This window comes from Acanthaster planci, linkage group LG11 (genome assembly GCF_054643075.1).
Source record: "Acanthaster planci isolate LZ-2023a linkage group LG11, COTS_SCS, whole genome shotgun sequence".
Classification (NCBI taxonomy): domain Eukaryota; kingdom Metazoa; phylum Echinodermata; class Asteroidea; order Valvatida; family Acanthasteridae; genus Acanthaster; species Acanthaster planci.
The window spans coordinates 952,946-966,629 of NC_141787.1; the positions used below are offsets into that span (position 1 = coordinate 952,946).

Genomic DNA, 13,684 nt, shown 5'->3' on the forward strand with positions numbered 1-13,684 from the left:
ACTTTAAACGATTTTATTCTGTTATGGAACAAATTAGTGAACACATTCTGCCATTTACATGAAGACGATTCAACACTCTAAGTGCTCATAGAACCAGAGGTTACCTAACAGTGGAGCAAATAATATTGTGAAATATGTTATGGGCTAAAAGGTATTACAAAAGTGAAGTAAACTGCATTTGAAAAAAGAAAACCTACTCTAAAATAAATCTATTGACCTTTAACCACTTTAATCAAACAAACTGTCCTCCCTTTACATTTAGGACAACCTCAAGCATGAAATTAAAATAACTAGGTTGTAAAGAATCAAACTGCAGTCTGGAAACAAGACGAATCCGATTTTAGAACGAAACCGTTAGAAATCCAGTTAAACCAGAACTGAATTGTCTTTCAACTCGGACTCTTGACCACGTTGTAGATTAGTGATAAATCAGGCGGAGAAAGCTGATGTGGAAGATCCCGTCTTTATAATTAAGTTCCTGGTGGTTACGAGTCCGTGCTAATTACAACATTAATCATAATCAGTCGGACACATCCACCGTGTTAATATCTGGAATACCGGGTCGTATTCTGCGGGTTTTTTATACTTGAGCCCGAACAGGAGAAAACCACATGTAAATCATGTTTTGCAGTGACGACTGCCTTACCGTGCGCAAATCCAAGTGCGTGCAAATGTCTGTACTATAAGAGAGCTGGGAACGTCAAGACAGCAGGCTGCACATTTCGAATTATGTTATTCATAGATCACTGTTTCATTCTGACAAGAATTATTTACTGCTTTAATGTGGCATTTGTCTTTTCAAAGCCTTGCCTCAGTCCGCATGTTTTCACGTGAGTAATTTTCGACCATGCAAATAAGCGTTACTACGTGCAGTTTCCATTTCCAAGCTGACAACTCACAACTGAAAGAAAATGCCTCTTTTATACCAAGGTTCTGGCATCGATTTCAGAGAAAGATCTTACATAATATCTCGAAGGTAAGATATATGGCTTGCAAATTGATTCAAGCCTCAGAATTTCGTTAACAAGGCGAGAATTATTCAATTTAACTATTAAAAAGGAAATGGCCAGAGGCAGCGACTGACTCTGCTGTAATATTTATATCGCGGCCTGAAGCCTTCTTGACGATTCCCGGGGTGCGCTGTGGTTTAGTGTTTCTTTGACATCAACGCGCATTGACATATTGTAATACAATATGTTTGCCTATTATACCAGAGACGAACGAGGAAATGTCAATGGGCGTTGTTACAGTCAGTTGTGAACCAAGTCAGTCGCTGAGCTGCAGTTTTGCTGGACACAAAAGATTGAGGCTTTTTTGACAATTCAGAGGGAACAGAAAGATATTTGTTTCTGTTCTTGAATAACTTCTGGTATCCAGAAACCTTTCTCAAGTTAACGGGTAGTTGTATTTTTTATGGGGACCCTGTTGTTTTACTGTTATAGTCAGGAAAAGTATGTTGTTATTCTTTATTTCTGGTAATGACACCAAGGCTTCTTAAAAAGCACCCCAGGCGTTGCGGCTTGCAAGCCAGAAGAAACCTGGAGGCAATGAGAAGTCGTTACAATTTTAGAGGTGAGAGGAAAACCCCAGAGGAACATTTTTGGCAAAACCGACGGAATCAGGTACGGACTGAAAACCCAATCCACATGAGGACCGAGCTGGGAATCGAATTTGGACCGCAGAGGTGAAAGGCGAGGAAAGAACCACTACGCCAATCCAACTCCTGTGCTATTTTCCTCAACATTGCTTGAGTAATTTTGATGAAAGAATTCTGCTTGTGTCCTTAAGCATCATATTTTGGTTTCTGCCATTCCTTGCATGGAAACTGATATTGCAAGTTAAGTCAAAGACTCAAGGTCTCAAAATAAGGAAAGGCGCTAGGGGTGCAATCAAGTAACCTCAACGTTACCAACATTTCTAATGTCAACGAGAGATCGCTTTTGAACACCGCCGAACAATTGCGTGAATTCATCACACCTTTGTTTGGTTCTTCCTTAAACATCCAAGTTTCTTCTCTCAGCTTTTTTCCAGTGTGTTTTTTCTTCGTTCAATTAGAGATAGCTCTTTTTCTGAAAAACTGTCTTTTATCATTGGTCTTTTCAGAAATTCACACTGATTTGAGTGTGTTCATTGACGTGTATGAATTGGGAAGGCGAGACCTGACATTATTATGTGTCACACGAAAATAGACCAATCATGATTATCCACACCTCGTTGCCCACAGAATTTAAGTAAACCATGATTTCACGCATCACTGCACAAGAGTAATCATACGCTGTCTCATCTGTCTCCAGTAAACAGCATTTCCACAAAATGAAAACTTATGATGGGTCTTTGTGACGCGAATGCTACGTCAATGCAATGCATTGGGCATCCTGGATACCGATTGATTTCATAAAGGATACTCTTCTTTAGTGTGTATAAAGTCTGTACAAAAGAAGCATACAGTACGCAAAGTCTAGGCTTGCGATAGAGTACAAGAGCAAAGGCTAAGAAAGCAATTCTGTTCCGATATTTGTTTAGAAAAATAGTATTAAAAACGTTGCTTTTTGGACCGGTTTTTAAAACTTTAAATGATCTTTTGTGGATTGCTTAGACGGCAGTAGTCCTTATTTAAGCGTAATTTCAAATTGGGAGGACCAACATTTAGTTTAGAAATTATTGTCATTTCTTGCGTCAAATGACTACACTAAACTGGAGGGGGTCATTATCATCAATAAATGGTTTATTTTTTTCCGATAGCTTAATGTGTACACATTATTTGAGATACAGGAAATTTATCTCGACAACATCAATGATGCTGGGTATTGTAGCTTTGTATTTATTTTTATCATATCTTCATTTGTGTGGTCCATCTTTTCTGTGTGTCTTTTGCCCACAGTGAAAATCATTATTGTTACGACAAAAGTTCCTTTTACCTAGGCCGTTCTTTTTTTCATTGCGTTAATTTGTAATACTTTCCTGAATTCAAGAATAATAAATATAGTACATTCGACTTTCAGTACGTCAAGTAATGATGGAAGGAGTTGTTAAGCTTCCTGGGTGTCTCCAGGATGTACATGTATACGTTGTGTTGCAGACGCTTTTCATTTGTAGGGGTGTTTACTATACGCACTGTTTAGCGCAGTAATAGTGTTGTCTTGTCACCATGTCAACGGCATCGAGGCCGATCTCCTTGTCAATCAACCGTGCATCTGCTCTTTCAGCTAACCGGATTGTTGTGGCAGATTTTGCCAGGAGATGGCGCCCTACAAAATTTCTTGTCAGGTCAGATGTATATATAAGTGACAAAAGACCTTTTACTTCAGGGCAACGACTGGTTCGTCTGTGTGTCGGGTGAATGTGGCGATTTTGTAACTTTTTTTTTTTTACGCCTCTTTTTTTAACCTTCAATGTTGTCTTGTGCTATTCTTGTCCTGTTTCCGTGCTGGTGTTTGCCAGGAATCTAATTGCCGGAGAGGGCGCCACGACAGTTCTCGACGGCCGAGTTCAGGCGGCTTGTTCTTGTCTGTTCACGAACAGCTCGATTGGTTGTTTGTGGGTCGGTCGCTTGAACGCCGGAAATGTATAACCGGTTATTAGCGCTAGTTGTCACCTGTGGCAAGCAACATGCAACATGGCAGCGTCCTTTTGCATTCTTCGAGAGTTAATGTTGGATAACTGGGTTAATTTCTTTTCCATTTAAAAAATTCATTTCTGTCATGGAAAATTATTAATGTTAATTTTGCAAAAATTTCAATTGTAAAGCCATATCGGCACTTTCTGCGGCTGTTCAAAATCAAAACTCACGAGTTTTTCCGTGTGTTCGTGTAAAATCCTGACGGGGAGGTGGTGTGTGATCCTGTTCCGAGAACAGTGTTCTTGGGTCGTGTTCCTGCCGTTCGAGCGCGAGAACACGAAACCCGTGTCAAGAACGGACCGCCCGAACTCGACCCAAGTGATCGTCCTACTTGGTGTCCGAGGATGGCGGGAGCCATCAAAGAAAACCGATTTTTATGAAGAGCGCCATCTGCAGTTTAAACGCGATATCATTGAAGATTGTCTGTGAGGGCGCTGCAAAGCGCTTCCGTGTTGGGCGGAATGCAAGTTAATCGGCTGCGAGCTGGTCCATCCAATGCATCCGTCTGAGACGGAAGCGGCTTCAATTCCAGCCACAGCCAGGTTGGCTCTGTCTTCCCTTTTGGACCTGACAGGCAGTAGTTTACTACATTACGTGTGCAATTTGTAATTTCCCCGATTATTTAAACCCCAGTCATATTTTTGAAATAAATTTCTGCAAATGAAGCCTTTAATAATAGACTTTGAACGTTTTACACGATTTTATACAGTCTGCTTTAGTATCATCCTTACTTTAACGTTTCCTGCAGCGTCACATGTCAGTGCTGTGTGCGACATTAATTTTCTTCTGATAATAAATTTTCATTTGCTTTCAAAAGCATCAGGTCTCCTTTAATATTTTGTGTATTACAGAGAACATGTTTAGGCACACCGTCACGCATGGCAAGTGTCGGATAAATTACGAGATTATATATTGCAAGACAACGTCTGGCAGAGAAATATTTTTCGTGGTGTCGTGAGTGGTCGTAGGCGTAATCTGTTTACCTTATTTTGGCGCCAATTGTGGAAAAAAATTGGAAATACTGCTGTGAAAAATTGCAGCTGTTTTTCTTTGTGCTTCACGTGTGGTTTTTGTAGGGACAAACGCAATTTTGGTACAGTCTTTTTGGCTTTACACGCAGGCCACTTCATCACACCGTTATCTTTTGGCGCGATAAAAACTGATTGACGAAGACCCATCATGACGTCAGGTTGCCTTCTCGTAGTTTTCAATTTACAGATCTTATCAACTCCATTAGGTATGCTACGCGCATATTGTACAAACTATTTTTAGTTTGTTTTATTTATTCAGTGAACACAGTGGCTCGACGCTTCAGTGCATTTTGATGCTGTCCCGATGAATATTCTGAAACACTTGTAATTTCGTTATCAATTGCAACGTTGCTACGATTGGTTTCGTTCATGTAAACTCAAATACTTCAAGCAGAATTATGCCGCACTCCTATGGCGGATGATTCGAACCCTTCTTCCCATGTTTAGCCACAGACAGACTCCGAAACGCGAAATGATATATAATATTGTTTAGATTAGACTTTGCATACATGTTTTATTTCAAGTAGTCATGGAAACGCGCTGCTTAATATCGTGTGAGTCGAAACAGATGGCAAATTGACTCCTATATGAATCCAACTATCATTGGATTAAGTTACCTTATCAATCTCATTTCTCAAGTGCCGGGCATATGGTCTCTCAGATTAAAATGTAGGAGTTTTTTACGACAAAAATTACCACTTTTGTTGATTTCTAAAGTGTACGAGTTTCCTTTACTGAAGGGGTATCATTTTAGTCTTTTTCGTTTTCCTTCTGCTTAGTTGTGATGACGAAAATGAAGTTAATTTGGGGCAAACTCAAGATAACCAGAAGGCTTTTGAGAGAAAAAAATGGTACTACTTACTACAGGGGTCTGATTAATTTATGAGGACACATGTGACACATGTGTCACTGATGCACGAGCAGCGTCCAAGAGGACTATGTAAACCTTCACACAAAATACGCATTTTGAGAGACATTAAGGCTTCGCTTTTTCTGATAGAATTGATCCCAAAATAATACATAATTCGTGGTTGGTTCGATTCTTTGCTAAATTTAGTTCAGATGCCAACATTTTCACCAAACACTCTAAAAATGGACACTTTCCTGTAAATTTAAAGGCCAAAGATTAGATCCGTTGTTTTATAATTCCAACAACTTTCAGTTCACTGCATTCTGTGGCGGCGCTCCTATTATTGGTTAATGAATTTCATCGTGACGTCATAGCCCTCACTGGGGTATTCGCTGTACGAGCAATGCAGTGCACATGTCCCCATCTCTGGCCAAAAAACAAAAAAACATAGTACCGATACAGGCGTTGCGATTGGACGGCTGCCATTATACACTGTATCGTCGGGTTATAAAGTGTGTATACGCACCTCAACGGGAGTTAGAGAGGTTTTGCAGCTGGCTTGGGGACTGAGATAGATTGAGCATACAGATATCGGCTTGGAACTCGGACGAGTTCTTGAAATTTACCATGGATATCTACCGTGTCGACAAGAGAATCTCTCAAGTCATGAAGCAGGGTTGTGCAGGCTCAGCGGGCTCGCTCAGGTTGAAGGAGGCGGAATTGGAAGCTTTGGATCAGCTGAGCCCGCTAGTCAGACGTCGAGCTTTCAGGTAGCCTGGTTTTCTTTTGAAACTAAAAGCCTTGACGATTTGCCGATTATATTATTGGGAATGTCTACTTGGAGGCGGTGGCAGGCGGAACTATTTTTAAGCAATTATCGTGTACATACACATTTTCTGTTAAAGTAGATCTTGGTGAAAGGGCATGCTGCACAAAAAAAACGTAGATGTGGAGGTGTCAATGTTAGGATCACTGACACCTTGCCATTTTAGGCAGCTTCGCCATGCTTCATTAAATTTGTTACAGACTGCATATATTGCTCTGTGCGATAACTGCAAGGATGTGCGTGTATTCTGGAATATTATTGATCCCCTCGGTATTATCGACCTTATTATTTTGAAAATATCCATGTTCTGTCACAAGCCCAGTACCAATGCTCTGCTTTCTTGTTATTTACGGAGAGATATATCTGGTGCTTCTGTGGATTGTTGCGTATTCAAAATCACTTTTATGGTTGAATTTAGCTCAGCAGTCAAGGGTTTTCCTGGGATTTCTGGATTCGAATTTCGTTCAGGTAAGATTGAACGTGTGATCATAGGTTGTATATGCTCCCAGGCAATCTTTCTCAAAGATGATGTTCTTTTCCCCCTATAGGATAAACCACCCATCCCTGAGGAAATCGTACCACCTCAAGGAATGGGGTAAACCAACTGAAATTGATAAAATTAGAGTTCGGAAAACTGGGGAAATGTGATGGTAAAACGAGGGATCTAATACCATTGGGAAATGTTGTCCAGAGTAACGTCACAGTCGTGCTATTTCACCCATCAAAGTAATTCGAGAGAATAAATTGAAAGTAATTGCCCAATTACAGCGAATGACCCCAGGGTCATAACGCATGCATTCTTTATCGGAAGATTGCAACTTAGATCAGCTTTGTAGATTATAATTGACAAGCAAAGCTAATAGAAATTGCGCTCTGCAGTGTGTTTCGCTCTTATTGAAAGAGACCAATTCCGGATGGATCCACAAAATGGAGATGGAACACAAAGGTTGATGGGCAAGCATCACATCCCTGAGTGGATTTTCAGTCTCCATGGAAACCATCTTTTCCCGTCAATGTCGTTATATGGATTATGTTATTGCAACAAATCGCTGTGTGTATTGACCGTGACAGGGCCGCGCCGGCCGGTCGCTGCATCAGCATACGCGAGGCAGTTGATACGTTACATGTAATTAAGGTACACTGACCTGTAAAAGACGCGACGACTGAGGAAACATAAAACTAGACACTCCTTGTTTATTTCAAGTACTGGAGAGAACGGTATACATTTTCCAATCGGTTGTTTTGCTCTCTCAGTAATGTTAAGTGGATATTGATGTCACACCGTGCCATATTCGGACGTGCAAAGCAGTGCAGTGTTTTTGAGTTTCACACATCTGGGCTAGAATGTAGTGGAACTTCCAAACAGGAAAGAGAGCATTGCTGGTTTTCATATTAAAAAGCAGACGTGAGCCAATTACAAGCACGGTTCTTTAGCTTGTTACAGTCGTAAGCAGGTTCCCAGCATGTGATTGCTATCAAATACCTACGCCACAATTTCCCTTGTTGATGATATCCGTATAGTTGACTTACATTTCCCTCAATACTGCATTCCCAGTAGTGTTTGAACTGTAATCTAAGATAAATACACCTATGAACTGACACCCTTGTTTCCTATGCTGAGCGTCAGTGACTGCACGTAAGCATTTAGTTCCACAAAGGAGTCCATTTTTCATCCAGCGAATCAGACCTGGCCGTCCAAATCAATAACATCTTGGAACAATCGATTGAATTATTTCAGGTGGGAGTAAAAAGGTTCATATCGAGAAAATTCCTCCTGAAAAGCTTTTGAATATGGTTTCCCTTCACGGATAACCGTGTCGCTTTCTGGGTAGAAGTTTTATTTGAACCTAAGATTCTCTTGATCGATGATTTCTTCTCTTTTTCCAATGAAAGCAAGCGCTCTCGTCGTGAAACTGTTCAAAAATGTTACTATAACACTTCTTTTTTCTGTTAGTGTTATACCATGTACAAGGTACTCGCGCTTATCTCGGATTGGTTACCAGCAGTATAGGTTCCTGATTAATCTGAAATTAAAATACAATGCAAAAAAAAAGCCGTATGAAAAGTGGTTTGCTTCTGACATATTGCTAAATATTGAGATATCAATTATTGATGAATGCATTATGACGATAATTGTATTTACCGTTGCGTATAGCAACTGGGACATTATACATTCTTGATATACAATTTTCGTATTCAGTCGTATGTGTGTGATAGCTTTCTTCGTGGTATTTAAATTAGCACGTTTTATAGCCATGGATTTAAAATAATGGATTTATTTTAGTATCCATTCAGTGCTTTGTAAATAGGCTTATTTTTAAAGCAACTGTGCGGTTCATTGAAAATACACAGTTACTCTATATAGTTGACAAACTCTGAAATCCCTTGATGTTAGAATCAACATTGAATTGGCTCCAATCAGAAAACGACCAATGCACTTTTGTTCGTCTTCGGTTGCAATATAAGTCAGCCTTGTAAGTAGAAGTTCACTGCATTATCACGCCCGGGACTTAATTGAATACGGTTACTTAATGAAACCTTTGACGTCACATAATGCGAAAATCTTCCTTGGTATCGAAGCTATGGTGTCCCTGGAGGGGTCTTTTATTAGTCTTCGCCCTGTCCGGTCACATCTTCTTGATTTGTGTTGTTCATTACACGCAGTGCATTTGGGATTTGTCATCAGTTTGAAAGCCCAGGCCTTTCCGAGCCAGGAACTGAGTGCATTAGACCTACCCTAATGCGACATCAAAATTACGGAGACACGCTTCGAACGTCTCTGTTTGGGGAGGCCAGCGGGGGTATTGGAGGGGTTGCTAGGTAGGGGGAATGGCCCAATGATAAGGCATTTACCCGGGAGAGATGAGCCGGAAGGCTAACATGTAGGCACCAAAAAACATAGGATGAAGAGTTTGTCCAGGGTGAGTTAATGCTAGGTTGGTGCAACATAGAACCTGTTTTGATTTTTCCATTTGTTCTTACGATTGCAAAGATGATGTGTACGCTTTTGGTTGTTCGGGTCCTGTTTTGCTTGAACTACAAGGTGCGGCTTTTGCTCAATTCTTTGGCTCCAGGCCTTAATTATGCAATATTACTAGAAAAACGATTGAAATTGCAAAGAATGTGGAGATCAAAGCCTGCCGTCTTTAATATTCAAAATAGTGTACGGACAAAGACAATGTGCCACTTAATTGAGCACGTTCGTTCAATTTGCGTGCAGCAAAGCGTGAAACACAGTAAGAGTAGAGTGCTGGGGTCTACAAGCCTCAAGGCTCAGCTGAGCGGGTATGGGCTGGTATGGGCCCGTCCGTGCCCGGCCAGTGGTTGAGTTGATAAGTCTAAACGCACGACGCGGCAACCTGCGGGCATGTCTACCTCCATGATCAATACCCGATGCATGCATAATAGACTTGGAGAGTTTGGGCAGCCTGAGGCCGATCATGTTTGGAGCTGCAACGCTCGTTGCAACCCCCAGGATGCACTATAACTAGTTCAACCCAAACCCTGTGCTGGGTACGATCTATTTGGGACTGTTTTTGTACCGGAATTTTAATTGGGTGCTGCTTTTTGGTCGATAAAAGGGAAGGAGCCAAAATTGTCATTGACGTCACGAATCACCCCGCTAGATGTTGCCGTAAACAAACTTCTCCGCCGCCTTTAAGGTTGACTATCTGCCGTAGGTAGTAGAATGTAAAAATCAAGTTCTAGAACCGCTGTATGTTTTAGACAAGACAGTGCTTAATGGTTAATGATAAACATCATAATATTTTTGACGTACACTAGATAACTTCTGAAAAATAGTCACTTTTCAATTCCTTGAAACAACTACATGCATGTTTAGTCGAGAGTCGTTGGCAATTGATATTGACAATGTATTATGTAGAAAAGAGGCATTGGTATGGCACACTCCTTGCAACACCTTCATGATGAGGAAACAGAGGCTTCCATTGGGTCTTGTAAGCTTAAGTGAAAGATCAGTCAGAAATACTTCTGACCTGCACGCTGGATGATTAATATCGGTTTTCATATCGCCCATTCAATTTCAATAAACAAGTGTTGGTATTTAGTCACGAACACACTGCATTTCCCAGGAACTTCGATAAACATAATCTGACAAGTTGATTATGGAAGCCGCAGTGCACATTTATTTCGATGAAAAAAAATCGTTACAAAGTCTGACTCCGTAGTGTGTCCTTTTCAACATTAGGCCCTACTGATACTGTCGAGGGATACTAATAAGGTTTACGGCAAAACACTCAGCATTTTGCGTGCATTGGCCCTTACTCAGACTATTTTTTCTGCTACCTTGACTGGATTCACCGGATTTCCTGCAGATAAATGTTTGGGCAATTTTTATCGCCAAGTGGCCTCCATAATTATTTCGGACACAATGAGAAATTATTAGCTGATTAGATGTAATTAGATGTGTGGCCTGTGCATGGATGAATCAAAACATAGAGGAGTCAAAGAACGCCAAAACACCTTTCTAGTTAAAATTCGAACATCCCCTCTAAAAGCAAAACCCTTTCAAAGCAGTTTCCTAGTAAATCCATCTTTTATAGAACTGTGCGATGCACATGCAGAATCAAATTGTCAGACGTCTGATCATTTTCCACATTCTTTTTGAGTGTCCATCGAAGCCCTTTCTGTATTAAAAGCTTTTTTAACGGGCAATAAAACACCGGGCACTAAAAGGTTTGAAAACTTACGACCTAGCCAGCCCTAATGTGTTTTTTGGGGGAAAAAACGCCGCCCAAATGGAACCTGCCGCAGTATTGGCAAATGTCTCGTTGGCATGGAAGTTCATTACGGATGCAGTTAAACCAGGGGAGATGAGACTGCCGGGAGTGAATGCTCGCACAGGCGGCAATAACCGAACCCGACAATCAGACGGTATACCTGAAGTGTCCAAGAATTGAACCGTCTCTTACCTATAGCGTGTCGTGCATTCACTCGTACGGTTCACTCCAGACCTTTACAGGTTGAAGATGCTAGCGGAGTGACTGTGACTATCAGTTATCCGATAAAATTCATCGCATGCTATCAGCTTACTATAGGCATCTCGAAAAAGTTAGAGGGTCTGGCGTTTTGATCCTACTGCAGAATATTTCCTCGAGGCCATGTCCACGTAAATACCAACAAGCACGCAAGGAAGGCATTCTCCATTCGTGCCTTTACGCCGATACAACAACCTGTAGGGAAATGATGGCCATCAGAGATCCGTCATCGTTTCAAAAATAACTCAGAATCCCAATTTTTTTAAATGCATCTCAATAAGCCATTTGTGAATTCGAATAAAATCTGGTACACTGAGTTCTTTCAATTCACGTGAACATGACAACTTGAATTCTTCATACTAAGACCACTGTTGCTATACCTGGTGATTCAGGGCAAGCTTTTGCTTAGTTACATAAGAGAAGTCTTGCAACAATACACTGTTCTCAATGGAGAAGAACGGCTCAAATGAACCAGTCCATTCCAGAGATGGTGGTCGCTGTGCAAAAGCTTGCCCCGAATCACGAGGTATAGAAATTGTGTCCTTAGTCTGGGGGATTCAAATTGTTACGTTTCTGTGCTATCAGATAACACAGTGTACCAGATTTTATTCAAATTTAACTCGTAAGTGGCTTATTGAAATGTAAGATTCTTGACGACTAGTAGGTGTTTCAAGTTGAACTTTTCATGTTTGGCTTTTTATGAGCCAGAGCTGAATAGATAGGCTTACGTTTTTGGATCACATTGGAAAAAAATAGGGCCCTACTCGACTTTTTGAATGGGTACTTAAAATCTGAAATGAATTGAAATCAGTCAGTGAAGGTAGCCTTAGGTTTCGTAACCGTATATTCTTTTTTCCTGCGCGGGACCCGTTACCGGTTGAAATCTTTGATACCAGTCACCAATATGAAGCCAGCGAGATTTGTTATTTAAGATGGAAACCCAAGTCCTTGGAAATGTAACATTTCCTGAGCTTGCTTCACCAAGCGCAGGTCACGAAGTGACTATCACAGTCACATGCCTAGGGAGTTTTGGACGAAGATCAAAGACAATTGGGTCAGGGGGTCTTGGGTGCGCCAGACTATTAAGCGTGGGCGCGCGTGCTTTGATAAAGCTAGAAGCTGACTGATAACCTTGATTGAAAGACATGGATCTGGTGACACTAGCTAATGTGTCCGGTCGGTTGCAACGTGTGTCACTGAAATGTGTTTGTTGCATATACCTCAACTGGTTCCCAAGATTATCACAAGTACTGTACGTGTAATGAAACGCGGTACCCTGGGTGCCAGTTGTACTGAATTCAAATGAACCACAGAAACCGCGCCCTGTATAAAGACGAATAGGTCTACAGGTTGATTTTGCCTAGAGCACTATAACCTGGCCCGACGATGTCACGTGTATGTTGGCGACAAGATGACTGGAAATTGAATCCGTTGGTTGAAGATCTGTTCACTTACACAGAACGAAAAACTATGACAGGTACTTGGCGAAAATATACTCAAGCCGTGGTAGGAATGGTTCAAATCGGTAACATCAAACATCGACGCCATCCTCGCAAATTGAGCTTTATTTACAGGTGCATTTTGAAGGCTGTAGAGTCGTTCAGTCTGGAATTTTGTGTTTAATGGATGAAGTACGTGAACTGAAGCACTTATTCGTAGCGACACAAATGGTGCCTGCATAATACGTAGTCCACGGTGTGTTTTTCCCTCTCTTGATTTGATAGCATCTTTGTCACTTTGGTGGATGGATAAATCGCTGGCAGAACTGGAGTTGTCAAATATTGAAACTGGATGCTGATTTCAATACGTTGCATTATGGTGTCCATTTTACCAAAGAGCAAAATTAATAGCGAGGTATAGGAATATGGACAGCGGATAATGCATTGGAGAGATAACGATATGCTGGGCTCTCGTTCTAGAGACGCGAGTGAAAAAGCATGGGTGGCTTGATATCGTCCGAGGGGTTTTCCATTGGCACACCGGATGTAAGAGTAGCTTTTTGGTTGCATGCAACAGAGCTGAGTTACACCTCGCTTTCCATGTATCTCTGACCGCGCATCCGTCGCATGCTGAACCTACAGGGTCGTACTTGCGTACGAAATGCCATGAATGATGTCAGTCACGTCCTAGGCCACTGGGCTCTCCCAACCTTAAAGGTAAATTCGCTTCAGGCGTGAGTTAATTTCTCCCCATAGGCCGTTCGGTATTCATGTATTTCGCGCTGGTTTTCGTGGAAGATACACGAAATTAATCAAAAGGCAGCAAATTCTCAGTACCCAATAGGCCTATGACGGAATATGATGAAAATGGTGATGTCGTTGATAGACGTAAATCATCGTAACCGTTGCAATCGAAATATGC

General features: G+C 41.2%; 1 protein-coding gene across 8 annotated transcripts in view; it reads left to right on the forward strand.

The window, feature by feature from the left end:
* garnl3 (GTPase activating Rap/RanGAP domain like 3) overlaps positions 1-13,684 on the forward strand; it is a 151,908-nt gene that overhangs the window by 97,298 nt on the left and 40,926 nt on the right. The window contains exon 1 of one of the 8 annotated variants that reach the window (XM_087142948.1): positions 5,977-6,270. The exons of the other annotated variants lie outside the window; for them this stretch is intronic. Coding sequence (XP_086999074.1) covers positions 6,128-6,270 — 143 coding nt within the window. The 5' untranslated portion in view covers positions 5,977-6,127. Of the gene's footprint in view, positions 1-5,976; positions 6,271-13,684 lie in introns of those variants that run through there. 8 annotated transcript variants of the gene reach the window in all.